We start from the raw sequence: 15,199 nt of genomic DNA on the forward strand, positions 1-15,199 counted from the left end.
AGATAACAAACATCTCCCAAATGCTGCAGCAGATTATGGAGTTGTTACCTGGGGGTATTTCAGTGGAATGTGCGGCTTATGGTATCCGACAGCCAAAAAGAAAGGGTTCTCCGTCCTTTTCAACTTTTCCAATAACCGAATTGCCTCCTCAGTGCTCTGAATGTCAGGCAGAGTCTGTTCTGGCATTTCCTCCACATCCACTGGGCAAACTAAATTTGCATGTTTTTCACCATGTGGACCTTTGCAAACCTATCTGAAGGAAACACATACAGTTAACCAAGTTCTCTTTGTGTTCAGCAGCCAGGACAGGATTGAACCCACACTGCTGTATTGTAGCCAACTGAGCTAACCAAACTCTGAGCATGATACACATCACTGGCAGAACAGGATTGAACCCACACTGCCGTATTGTAGCCAACTGAGCTAACCAAACTCTGAGCATGATACACATCACTGGCAGAACATCCAATGTGAAATTTTCAACCTTGCGCTTGATTTTGTAAAAAATGAATCACACCCATGCTTAGTTACACTCAATTCTTCAGCAGAACCTGAATTTGGAGAGAGTGTCTGGCCTTTAGTGTTAATTACATCTGGTCAGTGCTCTATTCATTCCTGTTAAAGGTTTGGTGATATGCGCAGCGAGACACAAACACACACTCCTTAGACAAGATGGAGAGAATGGTTACTCTCGAAAATCAGGATACCAAATCTCTTCCGTCTCACATTGCTGAAATTATTCATGCTGATTAAATGCTGGCCATTACAATCCGATGAGGAAGAAGTGACTGAATCATTGCTCTGAAGAAAAGATAGTGCTGCCCAAATCTGTCTCAGCATCTTAAGATTCTAGCTTAGATCAGTAAAGGAATGCACTCAATGATTGCAGGACATTAGAAAGTTCAAAGAAATAGTGAGATTTTGGATGCGTGTCCACAGATCCCTGAAGTTGGCAGGACAGGTTAACAGGGTATGTAAGAGGGCATTCAGGACAGTTACCCTTATCATTAGAGGCATAGAAAGAGGTAGGAGGTTATGCTGGTGCTGTACAGGACTTGGTAAGGTCACCACTGCAGTTCTGGTCACAGCACTATAGGAAGGGCGTGACTGCAGTGGAAAAGGTGCAGAGGGGATTCACCAGGATGTTGCCTGAGATGGAACACTTCAGCGATGAAGTGAGACTGGATAAGCTCAGGTTGTTTTCTTTGTAGCAGAGAGGGTTGAGGGAGGACCTGATAGAGATCTGTAAGTCTATAAGGGGCATGGGGAGGATAAGTAAAAAGCAGCTGTTCCCCTTAGTCAAAGGATCAGAAACAAGGGGACATAATTCTAAGCTGAAAGGCAGGAGGTTCAGAGTGGATTAAGGAAAAACATAGTCATCAGGTCACCTCGCAACCTTCAAAACATACTTGAATCAGCACTTGAAATGTCACAATATTCAAAGATATGGCCTCAGTACAGGAAGTGGGAGTACTGTAGAATTTCCGTAGCTTTGGCGGACAGTATTGATGGGCCAAAGAGCCTCTTCTGTACTGTCCGATTCTATGATTTGTTAGCATTCTGCTGTAACAGAACTAAGATCAGGCTTCCTCACTTAGGGAGTTGTAGGGATATTGTCATAGTCAGGGATAGTGTTAGTTGGAGGCAGTGGCTGATCCCATGCACCTGATGTGCATGTCCTCTAGGTGGCAGAGGTCACAGGTTTGGGAGTCCTAAGAAGCCATGACGAACATTGATCCAAATTTTTACTTCATGTGCGAGTGTGCAGGTAGAACAGGTAATAAAGAAGGCACATGGAAATTGGTATGTATTGCTAAAGGAATGGAGTAAGAAAGTAGGAAAGTGCTGTTATAATTGTACGGGGCATTGGTGATTCCGTATCTGCAGTACTGCATACAGTTAGATCCCCTTACTTGAGGAACAATATAATTGTAGTAGAACCAGTTCATAGAAGGCTCATTAGATTAATTCCAGAAATGAAAAGTTTGCCTTATAAGGAGATATCCAGCAGTTTAGGTCTATACTCATATGGGTTTAATTAAGTTTTGTAAGATGCTAAAGAGGATTAATAGACACAGAGAGGATGTCCACTTTGTGAGGCAATCTAGGACAAGAAGTTATAGTTTTGAGCTAAGGGCTAGTACATTTAAAACAGAGATGAGGAGGAATACTTTGCTCAAAGGGTCGTGAAACCGGGGAATTCATTACTCCGAGTGTGTTGAATATCAAGACACTACGTAAATGTGAGGAGAACGTAAGCAGATTTTTAATTAGTAACGGGTTGAAGGGTTATGGAGAGTAGGAAAGAAAGTGGAGCTGCAGCTGATATGAGCTCAGCAATGATCATTTTGAATGGAGGAACAGTCACGATGGGCTGAATGGTCTATCCCTTCTCCTAGTTCTTATGCTCTTACATTCCCATTGATTGGCTCATCCTAAGTGCAATACTAACAGTGTTGCCTTCATCTCATTCATTCAAAGCAACATTTAAGCTTTACCTTAGCATTTTTATATTTCTGTGTGGAAGGATGAAATGGAGGAATGGACCAGCTGTATGGATAATCATCTGTGTGATTGGACACAATCCCTGAAAGATGACGGGAATTTTAGTTAAGTTTTAAAGCTGTGGGTCATACTAAACAGGAACACATCAAAAGGTACAAACATTCAAGAGAGAAAAATAAGCCAGGTGATCTTACTTCATGACATGTCATTGGTTATATGTTAAAGAAAGATCAAAGCTTCAGTTGGTTGTTATATTCAGTCAGTGAGCATGTTAAGATGGCAGGAATTACAAAGATTTCTATTGCACAGAACTTACAGCAGAGCAACAGTTTTTCTGCTCTTCTTACCACATCTTCATCTAACATTATCAATAAAACCTTCTTACTTAGATGTAGATGCCCACACTACATTCCATCTATTTCTCTCTTCTTTTATGGAACTGTGATTCAAGGTTAAGACTTGAACTTTGATCGGCTGCATGCTTTAAAAGGGGATAAATCTAACATGGATGTTTGCTGTTGGGAACTGGTCTAAAATGTTTTGCAATGTAATTACTAATTTGAAAAACACAATGGGTGGTTCAGCACCAAGTGTAACTATGCTCAAATCTAGCAGCGAGTTGGATGTTAAGTTGGTCAATCAAGGGAGCACCAGTTCGAACCAGCTAACCACAGAGAATATTTATTGAAAAGAAGTTAAAAAGAGCAAACTGATTCTGACTGGGTTTTAGCAAGTGCACAGTAGTTTTGGAAGCTTGAGGACTGGCTTTTTTTTTTAACTCTATCTAGTTTTCTGTCCAGTGATTTGTTGAATGTTCTGAGAAATGAATTCAAGCAAAAAGAAATAAGTAACGATTTCTGGAAGTCTGCTGAAACTGTTCACATTTGCTGATGACATTGCAACGAGATGTACAGCTATGTTCAATGAACAACTCATTACCAAAGGACTACATGAAAATGTGGAATCCATCTTTTGAAACTCTTTAGTTGAACTGACTAATTACAATTCTTCTATTTTCTTTTCAATTTATCCTTTAACTCTGTCTGTGTGTGAGTGGGCTTATGATCAAAGACAATTGTGTTTAAATCATATATATTTAATTAGATTACCTTGTTATTCAGCTCTGTCCTCCCAAAGATACAGTATTAGTGATAAATTGTCATTTTTTGTTTAAGTTATAAACTTGGTGCCCAAGATCTTTTATTCACAAAGTCTTTATAATTTATAATGATCATATCATCTGTTTGTGTGATGTTGTTTGAGGTATACTTCGCTCAAGTGGATAATTCTTTGAAAAAGTATGGTGGGATATCTCTGGAAAAAGCAGAATTAATGTTTTCAACTAGAGAGGGTTAAATTTAATCATAAGCTTTTTTTGTGTCAGTCGAGAATCCCTACTGAGTGGAAGCAGGCTTTTTGGCCCGTTAGTCCACACTGGCCCTCTGAAGGGCATTTCCCACGGCTAAGCCACACATCCCTGGACACTGCAAATCCACAAAACCTGCACATCTTCAGACCGTGGGAGGAAACCCACGCCGACACATGGAGAATGTGCACACTCCATGCAGTCAGTCTCCCAAGGGTGGAAGCAAATCCACGACCCTAGCACTATGAGGCAGCAGGACTAACCACTGAGCGACCATGCTGCTGAATGAGAATGTATTGGTGTCACCTATAACAACTTAAGAAGGACAGGAAACACAAATAAATGACTAGAAGGGGAAAGAAAGAGACAGACTCTCCCACTGCATTCCAACACTCCCTGAGTACTGCAGAATGGCAGCCTGAATGATATACTCAAGTGTCTTGTTAACCTCACATTCTGACTCAGAGGTATGACTGTTACATAGTGAGCTACAGTTGATCATCACTCATCTGACTGAGTAAACAATGGGAGGAAGTCTGTTCCTTGTTTTGATTTTATGATGCAAACTTTTGAATTAAGAAATAAGAAATAGGAGCAGGGAGACTTCACAACTGCTCCAGCTTGTTCTGCCCTCAAATATGATCATGTCTGTTCTTGGGCTTCAAATCCACTTTCCCATCTGCTCTTGAAAACCTGATGGACCAAATATCTTTTTATTCTAAACTAAAGCAGAAATTTCTGGAGAAACTCAGCAGATTTGCAGCACGTGTGTTGAGAAAGCAGAGTTAATGTTTCAAGTTCACTGACCCTTCTTCAGAAGTGACTGTACCTTAGTAAGGGTTGGTGCATCTGCTGAAGATGGGGTGGGGGCAGGGGTAGGGCGACATGGTAGGTGGGAGATGGAGCCCAGAGAGAAAGGAAACATAGGTTGGGCAGACAAAGGAGCAGGTAAAGGTCAGCCTGGAAGAATCAATAGCTGTTAATAAGGGTTGTTAGTTGTGTTAGCAGCCCATGTGATGACGAGGCCTGGTGTGTGGAGGTTGGAGTAAGGTTAGGGGAGAAGGTGCCCAGGCCCTAAAATTATTGAACCTTATATTGAGTGCAGATGTCTGCAGAGTTCCCAAGAAGAAAATGAGACACTGTTCGTCCAAATAGCACTGAGCTTCAGGGAAGCACCGAAGCAAGCCTGGGACAGAAATAACAAGGTGTGGAGCTGGATGAACACAGCAGGCCAAGCAGCATCAGAGGAGCAGGAAGGCTGAGGTTTCGGGCCTAGAGCTTCTTCAGACAGAATCGTCAGTTTTCCTGCTCCTCTGATGCTGCTTGGCCTGCTGTGTTCATCTAGCTTTACACCTTGTTATCTCAGATTTTCTAGCACCTGCAGTTCCTACTTTCTCTGGTACAGAGATGTTGGCCAGAGAAAGCAATGGTGTACTGATGTGGTAGGCAACTGAAAGCTCAAAGGCATTTTCATGGACAAAATGTAGTTGTTTTGCAAATTGATCACCAGTTTGCATTTTGTCTCCCCAGTGTAGAGTGATGAAGTGGAAGTGTCAATGAAGGGCTGAGGTGGACAAAGTCAGAAGTCACACGACACCAGGTTAGAGCCAACAGGTTCATTTGAAATCACAAGCTTTCGAAACATAGCCCCTTTCTCAGGTGAAGACAGAGAGAAGCACACAGGCCCAGAATTTACGGGCAGAGACAAATCAAGGACAGAGAGATCAAAAGATCATACAAATGCTGCGAGTGGAGTGCTGAATAATAATCCCTCCAGGGGAACAGAAGTGTTCGACGCTGTGAGTAAAGCATCAACAGCTGACTAACAAGCAAAGGGATGATCTATAATCCGATGAAATGAGGCAGGGAGATAATTACAAAATATTGAAAATAAGGTGGTGCTGTGGACAAACTAAATGCTGGGTATAAGAGTCACACACTGAGGGTCTAACCAAAGTCATAAGTAATTCAGAACTGTACAAACTAATTATGGTAGAGAGATCATCGCACGTTATCCAGGTGATGGTGACAAAACAGGACAGTAAGGAAGGTTTTACTAATATAGAATAGTGTGTTGGAGTCATAGTCGCGCAATGTGAACTCAAGATCACAGTTCAGGCCATTTCCATGGGTATGGAACTTGTCCATCAGTCTCTGCTCGGTGAGCCTGTGTTGTTCAGTGTCTCAATGGCAGCTTTGGAGGATGCTTACCTGAAGATCAGAGGCTGAATGTCTGTGACCGATGAAGCGTTCCCTGACTGGGAGGGAACATCCCTGGCAGGTGAATGTTGCGCGGTGTCTATTTATCTGTTGTTATAGCGACTGCATAGTCTCACCAATATACCATCCCCCAGGGCGTCCTTGCCTGCAGCGAATGAGATAGATAACGTTGGCTGAGTCACATGAGTACCTGCCGTGTACATAGTGGGTGGTGTTCCCATGTGTGATGGTAGCACTCGTTTGATGATCTGACATGTCTTGCAGAGGGTACCCTGGCAGGATTGTGTGGTGTTGTGGTCGGTGTTGTCCTGAAGGCTGTGTAGTTTGCTGCGAACAATGGCCTGTTTAACGTTTGGCGATTGTTTGAAGGTGAGAAGTGGAGGCGTAGGGATGATCTTGGTGAGATGCTCGTCATCATCGTATCCAAACACACACAACAGCTTTTGAGATCAAATGTGGACCCCAGTATGCCAACATTTTCATGTATAAGTTCAAGCAAGGCTTCTTTGCTGTGCGGGACCTCTGATCAACACTATATACCCGATACCTCAACGACATTTTTTTCCTTTGGGTTCATGGCAAGGAATCACAGAACCGGCTACATAGCAATATCAACAAGTTTCATCCCTCCATCAGACTTACCATGGACGACTCTTCAGAATCAGTCTCATTTTTGGATACACACATCTCCATCAGAGATGGGCACCTCAGTGCCTCACTCTACTGCAAGCCCATGGATGACCTCACGATGCTGCACGTCTCTAGCATCCACCCTAGATACATTAAAGTAGATCTGCTCTACGGACAGGCCCTGTGCATATACACGTTCTGCTCAGAAGACGACTAACGCAATGGAGACCTAGAAATGTTGAAGGAGACCTTCATTAGAATAGGATAGGATGCTCAACATCGATCACCAGTTCTGCTGTGCCACAGCGAAAAGCTGCAATGGCCTGCTCAGAAAACAAATGCAGGATAAAACCAAAAGAGGACCCTTTGACAGAGATAATGGGAACTGCAGATACTGGAGAATCCAAGATAACAAAGTGCGAAGCTGGATGAACACAGCAGGCCAAGCAGCATCTCAGGAGCACAAAAGCTGACGTTTTGGACCTAGACCCTTCATCAGACAGGGGGACGGGGAGAGGGTTCTGAAATAAATAGGGAGAGAGGGGGAGGCGGACCGAAGATGGATCGAGGAGAACATGGGTGGAGAAGAGAGTGTAGGTGGGGAGGTAGGGAGGGGATATGCCAGTCCAGGGAGGATGGACAGGTCAAGGAGGCGGGATGAGGTTGGTAGGTGGGAAATGGAGGTGTGGCTTGAGGTGGGAGGAGGGGATAGGTGAGAGGAAGAACAGGTTAGGGAGGCGGGGACGAGCTGAGCTGGTTTTGGGGTGCAGTCGGGGGAAGGGGAGATTTTGAAGCTTGTGAAGTCCACATTGATACCATTGGGCTGCAGGGTTCCCAAGCGGAATACGAGTTGCTGTTCCTGCAACCTTCAGGTGGCATCATTATGGCACTGCAGGAGGCCCAGGATGGACATGTTATCTGAGGAATGGGAGGGGGAGTTGAAATGGTTCACCACTGGGAGGTGCAGTTGTTTATTGCAAACCGAGCGGAGATGTTCTGCAAAGTGGTCCCCAAGCCTCCGCTTGTTTCCCCAATGTAGAGGTAGCCACAACGGGTACAGTGGATACAGTATACCACACTGGCAGATGAGCAGGTCGTCCAGTATTGCCCCATAGCATACAGACTATGCCATGTTCTTCGCAGCATTCAACATGCCTTCAATAATGATGCACATCTTCCCCACACCTCCACTTCTCACTTTCACACAACCACCAAACCTTAAACAGACCTTCATTCGCAGCAAATTATACAGCCTTCAGGACAACATCAACCACACCACCATACAATCCCACCATGGCAACACTTGTAAGACACGTCATATCATCAAATGGAAGCTACCATCACACATGGGAACACCACTCACCATGTGCACGGCAGATACTCATGTGAATCGGCCAACATTGTCTACCTCACACACTTCAGGCAAGGATGCCCCAAGGCATGGTGTATTGGTGAAACCATGCAGACGCTACAGCACAGATGAATGGACAGCGTGCAACATTCACCAGACAGGCTCCCAGTCCGGGAACACTTCATCAGTCACAGACATTCAGCCTCCGAACTTCGGGTAAGCGTCCTCCAAGGCAGCTGTTGAGACACTGAACAACGCAGAATCGCCAAGCAGTGACTGACAGACAAGTTCTATACCCATGGAGACAGCCTCAACCGTGACATTGTGTTCATGTCACACTACAGGTGACGCCACCAGACTGCTCTATATCAGTAAAACCTTCCTTCCTGTTGTCCTATTTTGTCACCATCACCTGGATAACCTGTTATGATCTCTCTACCTTAATTAGTTTATGCAGTTCTGAAGTACTCATGACTTTGGTAGATCCTTGACATGTGGCTCTCATACTCAGTAAATCTCTAATACAGTAAATGGAAAAGTCCTGGGGAAAATTGATGAACAGAGAGTGTTCAGGTCCATTGTTCCCTGAAGGTGACAACGCAGGTCAATAGACTGGTCAAGAAGGCATACGGCATGCTTTCCTTCATCGGGCGGGTTATTGAGAGATTGAGGGGGGACTTGATTGAGGTCTACAAAATCATGAGGGGTATAGACAGGGTGGATAGCAAGAAGCTTTTTCCCAGAGTGGGGGACTCAATTACTAGGGGTCATGAGTTCAAAGTGAGAGGAGGAAAGTTTAAGGGCGATATGCATGGAAAGTTCTTTACGCAGAGGGTGGTGGGTGCCTGGAACGCGTTGCCAGCGGAGGTGGTAGACGCAGACACATTAGTGTCCTTTAAGATGTATCTGGACAGGTACATGGATGGGCAGGGAGCAAAGGGATACAGATCCTTAGAGAATAGATGACAGGCTTAGACAGAGGATCTTAATCGGCACAGGCTTGCAGGGCTGAAGGGCCTGTTCCTGTGCTGTAATTTTCTTTGTTCTTTGTTCATCATGTCATCCCAGTCACTTGGTTTGTCTCCAGCACCACTTCATTTTTAAGTTTTTGTAATTATCTCTCTGCCTCATTTAATCAGATTATAAGTCATCCCTTTGCTTGTTTTTCAGCTGTTCACACGTTACTCACACTGTCTAACACTTCTGTTCCCCTGGAGGGACTTATTATTCAGCACTCCACTCAAACCACTTGTATGAGCTTTGGGTCTCTCTGCCCTTGATCTCCCTCTGCCCATAAATTCTGTGTTCTGTGTGTTTCTGCCTCACTTCACTTGAAGAAGGGGCTAAACTCTAAAAGCCTGTGATTTCAAATAAACCTGACAGACTGTAACTTGGTGCAGTATCGAGTAGACCACATTGGGAGCAGCGAATACAGTAGACTAGATTGAACAGAGTGTAGGTCTATCACTGCTTCATCTGGAAAGAGTGTCCAGGCCCTTGGATAATAGGAAGAGAGGAAGTAAACAGGCAGATGTCGCACCTTCAGCGGTTGTAGGGGAAGGTGCCGTGGGGGTATGGGGAGTTGTTGGGAGCGATGGAGGAACGGACCAAGATCTCCCAGAGGGAAAGATTTCTGCAGAAGGCTGACAAGGGAGGGGAGGGGAATATCTGCCTGGTGCTGTCATCCCACTAAGAATATTTAATCAAGGCAAGTCAACTGCACTTAGTCATTTTTTGACTAACTGGTGAAATGGGGTTGATGGGTTGACATCGTCCTGTTCATGCAGTGAGCGGAAGCCGAGGTCCTACCTGGATGAAAGACCTTTCCCACTGACAAGGTTAAGTAGCCATGCATCTTCAAATATTGAGGAAGTGTGGTGTAATTCCCAGCTTGAACTCTCCAGTAGGAGTTGTGATCATAAAGTCGTGTGGTATCCGGTCTGCGACTCGTTAAAAATGATGTCCTGCTGGGCCCACACAATGCTTGCTGCAAAGTATTGAAAGCAAGGTGTCATTTGGCATCCGAAAATTTAACGTCAAAATTTCTCCAAAGTGAAAAGGTGTTAAATTACAAGTGAGAGTGGCCTCATTAGGCTAGCTAAGAGAAAGGCCATTGCTTACATATTATGCAGTTTAATTAAACAAAGCTAAGAATCGCAGAAGTTGGAAAGCTGACGCAGAAACAGAAATTACTGGAGAAACTCAGCAGGTCTGGCAGCATCTGTGGAGTGAAAATAGCGTTAACAATTTAATCCAGTTCTGAAGAAGGGGCACAGGCCTTGAAACATATACTGTGTCTCGCTCTTCATAGATGCTGCCAGACCTGCTGAGTTTCGCCAGCAATTTCTGTTTTTGTTGTGGAATGTAATTACTTCTTTTATAAGTTATGCTAGCAAAATGCCAACACAAGCCCAAGGTTGCACATTTAAAACTAGTAGCTGCTCGAGTTAAATAATACAAAGAACTATGGATAGTAGAAATCTGAAACTAAACAGAAAATTTCTGGAGAAACTCAGCAGGTCTGGCAGCAGCTGGGGAGAGGAAACCAAGTTAACATTTCAAGTTCAGTGACCCTTTTTCAGATGCTGCCAGACCTGTTGTATTTCCCCAGCAACTTTTTCGTTTCAACTGCTCAACAAGCAAGAGCCAGCCTTAGGTAACTAAGGAAATAAAAGAAGACATCCAATTAAAAGCACAGGCTTACAGAGTCACCAACATTAGTGGGAAACAGGAAGATTGGGAAGGAACAAAGAACCATGAGGCAAACAATAAAGAAAGGAAAGACAGATTATGAATGCAAACTGGCACAGAATATAAAAACAGATAGGAAAAATATTTATAAATATATAAAACAGTTAGGGTGGCTTGGAGAATGAGATAGGGGAATTACGATTGGGTAGTGCTGAAATAGCCGTCACCTTGAATTACGATTCTGTGTCAGTCTTCACACTGGAGGAGTGTCTAACCTGAGAAAGAATGATGTTAAAGATTCAATAGGAGGTGCGGACCTTAATTCAACTGTTATCACTAATGGGGTACTGCTGAACAAAGTGGAGGGTCTAAAGGTAGATAAGTCTCCTCGTCCTAATGGAGTGCATCCGGGGTGCTGAAACAAATGGCCGGAGTTATAGCAGATGCGCTCATGGCAATTTACCAAAATTTGCTAGACGCTGGGCAGGTCCCAGCAGACTGGAAGACAGCAAATACCACACCGCTGTTTAGAAAGAATGTAGGGAAAAGGCAGGTAACTACAGGCCAGTTAGAATAACGTCTGCAGTCAGCAAAATGCTTGAGGCAATCATTAAGGAAGAAATAGTGAGATATCTGGATGCAGATGCAGCATGGATTCAGGAAGGGAAGGTCATGTTTGACACACTTACAGGTGTTCTTTCAGGATATGACAATCGCGGTGGATACAGGGGAACAGGTGGATGTTGTGTACTTGGATTTCCACAAGGCGTTCGTTAAGGTACGGCATAAAAAGACTCATCCATAAGAATGCATGGAGTTGTGGGTGCTGGATTAGTCTGGATAGAGGGCTGGTTAACCAATAGAAGATAGACAGTTGGGATAAATGGATGTTTCTCTGGTTGGAGATCAGCGGTGAGCAGAGTGCTGCAGGGTTCGGTGTTGGGCCTGCAACTAAATTCATGAATTTATAAATGATTTCAAAGAGGAGAGCGAGAGCATCTAAGTTTGCTAATGACACTAAATTGAGTGGAAAGGCAAATGATGCAGAGGATGTGGAGTCTGCAGAGAAACTTACATAGGTTAAGGGATTGGGTAAGAGCCTGGCAGACAGAATAAAATGTTGGTAAATGTGAGGTCATCCACTTTGGAAGTAAAAATAGTAGATCAGATTATTATTTAAATGGTGTTGAAAGATTGCAGCATGCTGTTTTGCACAGTCATTTAGGAGTGCTTGTACATGAATCGCTAAAAGTTGGTTTATAGGTGCAACAGGTAATCAGGAAGGCAAATGGAATATTGCTTTCATTGCTAGAGGGATTGAATTTAAAGAGCTGGGAGGATCTGATGGTGAGGTGCTGGTGAGGCCGCATCTGGAATATTGTGTGCAGTTCTGGTCTCCTTACTCAAGGATGAATATACAGGCTTTGGAGGCGGTGCAGGGGAGATTCACCAGGCTAATTCCAGAGATGAGGGGGTTCCCCTGTGCACAGAGGTTGAGCCACCTGGGACTGTACTCACTAGAACTTAGAACAATGACAGGGGATCTTACAGAATCTTATATAAAGTTATGAAAGGGATAGACAGGATAGAGGCAGGCAAGTTGTTTCCACTGGTGAGAGAGACTAGGGCTATAGGACATAGCTTCAAGGTTAGGGGGAGTATATTTAGAACAGAGATGAGGAGGAACTGAGTGGTGAGTGGAGAGAATGGTGAATCTATGGAATTCTCTGCCCAAGCAAGCACTGGAGGCAGCTTCATTAAATATATTCAAGATACAGTTGGATAGATTTTTACATTGGAGAGGGATTAAGGGTTATGGGGATAATGCAGGTGAGAGGAGCTGAGACCACAGATAGATCAGCCATGATCTGATTGAATGGTGGAGCAGGCTCGATGGGCTGAATGGCCTACTCATACTTCTATTTCTTATGAACTTTATGAACTTACTTGGGCAAATGCATTTTTGAAAACAATACTCTTGGAGGCAAGTTGATCGATGTTTGGTGATTTCACTATCGGATCACCATAACACCCCAGACTGGTGCGCAGATCATCAGCGATGATAAAGAGGACATTCATCTTCCCTGAAAGCAAAATAAAATTTTGGTGTTAACAATTTAATGTCACTTGGCTTCATTACACACCTCAAACAATTCTAATCAGAAGCCGCAAGCAATATGGATTAGCAGTGACTATTTTGAGGATCTTTCTGAACAACATAATAATGAAGTGCAACGGAATGTAGTAATGAATGCTGGTGACACAGAAATAGGTCAGAAAGTAAGTCTGAAAGAGGACCTAAGGAGGCTACAAAGGGATATACACAGGATAAGTGGACAAGGATCTGACAAATGATGTAAAATTGGGAAAATTAGAAATTGTCCATTTTGATAAAAAGAATGAAAAATAACCAAATTATCTAAATGGCAAGGTACTGCAGAACTCTGGAATGCATAAGAATCTTGTTGTCCTTGTGGGTGAATCACAAAAGGTTAGTTTGCAAGTAAAAGTAATGAGGAAAGCTAATAGAATGTGATTGCTTATTGTTATTGGAACTGAATCCAAAAGTATGGAGGTTATGCTTCAGTTATACAGGACATTAAGAGACTACATCTGGAATACAGCGCGCAGTGTTGCTCTCCTTTTTATTAAGAAAAGACGCATTTCAGAGAAAACTTACGAGACAAATACCTTGAATAGGTGGATTGTCTTACGAGGAAGCTTCGACTGGATAGGTATGCATTTGCTGGATTTTAAAAGAGTAAGAGCCAACTTGATTGAAACAAAAAGGTTCTGAGAGCTCTTGGCAGGGTGGTTTTGAAGAGGATGTTTCCTCTTACAGGGAGAAACTAAAACTAGGGGGTCATTGTTTCAGACAGAGAAAAGGACAATTATTTTACTCACAGAAGTTACAGAGTCTTTGGACGCCTCATCAACAAAAGACAGTGGAAGCGGAGTCTTTGAGTATTTATACAGCAAACGTTATCTGGAATAGGCAGGAATGTGGAGTAATCAGATCAGCCGTGATTTTAGTGAATTGTGGCACGGGCTTGTAGGACCGAGTGGTCTACTCTAGTCCCTAATTTGTATGCTCATGTGAAATGGGACAAAAATGCTTTCTAGTGAGAGTGAATCATCAGTCTATTATTCAAGCTGTGATCTGATCTTCCTCTCTCGGCTGTACTGTGGAAAACAATTTCATTTACATTGTGTTAATAAAACTCGACAAACAGTACCCTCACTGGCATTTTCAAGATATCCTTAACAATACAATCAGCAATTTCTTCAATGAGTTGATACCGAACCTGGATACCTCTTACAACAATATCCAAATTAGCTACATCTGCTGGTTCAGAAGTGAACACATTTAGCCCATGTGACTGGTATTGTAACAGATCAAAGACGGAATCAAAAGAGATTTTTGGGATTTCAAACAATTGGCGCCCTCTCCACCACCACCACCTCCCTTTGGACATTCCAGTGGTTTCAGTTTTAATTTTGAATTAAGCAGCAGGAGTTTACATCCAAAGTAGCAAAATTGTGAAAAGGGACTTTAAACATAAAGTTGTTGTCACAAAAACCTAATTGTGTGGACTTTATAAGAACAAAGTTAACAGTGATGGCTTTCTGGAATTAAAAGAGCACACAGACTATTCAGCCCATTTCAACTGAGTTGGCCCTTTGAAAGAACAATCCATTCAGACCAACACATCTACTTCTTCCTTACAGTCCTGCCAATGCATTTTTTCTTTTTTAAGAATTACCTCAGTTTTGCACCTATTGTATCCATTTCACTTTAGTTGCTCCCCAAGCTATGGAAAAATCATAATATGACAGAACCAGGCCTCTGGAATGTATTGAATAGGGAAAAATATTGTGTTCATCTGTTCTTATGGCTTCAGACAGCCAGCTCAATGAGAATTAAAGATTGACTTCATATAATAAAAAGGCTTTAGCTGCATTAGATACAAGACATTGAAGCTTCCTGTATTTGTTTCTTACACAGCAACATCGAAAACAGGAGCAGGAGGAGGCCATTCGGCCCTTCAAGTTAGCTCTGCCATTTATTAAGATTATTGTCAGAAGTCACACGACACCAGGTTGTAGTCCAACAGGGTTATTTGAAATCACAAGCATTCAGAGCGATGCTCCTTCATCAGGGGAAGGGCTTGTGATTGTGATTTTAAATAAACCTATTGGACTATAACCTCTTGTTGTGTGACTTCCGACTTTGTCCACCCCAGTCCAATACTGACACCTCCACATCATTATGATCATGACTGATTATTCAATTCAGCACCCTGTTCCTGTTTCCGCCCCCATACTCTTTGGCTCCTTTAGCCCTCAGAATTATATTAAACCCCTTCTTGAAAACATTCAACCACTCCTGGGGTTAGATAATTCCTCTTTTCAGCCGGACCTGCCTTGTCCCACAC

General features: G+C 43.2%; 1 protein-coding gene across 1 annotated transcript in view; it reads right to left on the reverse strand.

Annotated features, from left to right (window-relative positions):
- The window catches only part of ids (iduronate 2-sulfatase), a 29,588-nt gene that overhangs the window by 11,256 nt on the left and 3,133 nt on the right, over positions 1–15,199 (reverse strand). Inside the window, exons 2-5 of the mRNA XM_048544008.2 lie at positions 12,711–12,847; positions 9,882–10,059; positions 2,499–2,587; positions 49–249 (exon numbers count right to left, since the gene is read on the reverse strand). Of these exons, the coding sequence (XP_048399965.1) occupies positions 49–249; positions 2,499–2,587; positions 9,882–10,059; positions 12,711–12,847 (605 nt within the window). The remainder of the gene's footprint in view (positions 1–48; positions 250–2,498; positions 2,588–9,881; positions 10,060–12,710; positions 12,848–15,199) is intronic.

Source organism: Stegostoma tigrinum, chromosome 15, assembly GCF_030684315.1.
Source record: "Stegostoma tigrinum isolate sSteTig4 chromosome 15, sSteTig4.hap1, whole genome shotgun sequence".
Classification (NCBI taxonomy): Eukaryota; Metazoa; Chordata; class Chondrichthyes; order Orectolobiformes; family Stegostomatidae; genus Stegostoma; species Stegostoma tigrinum.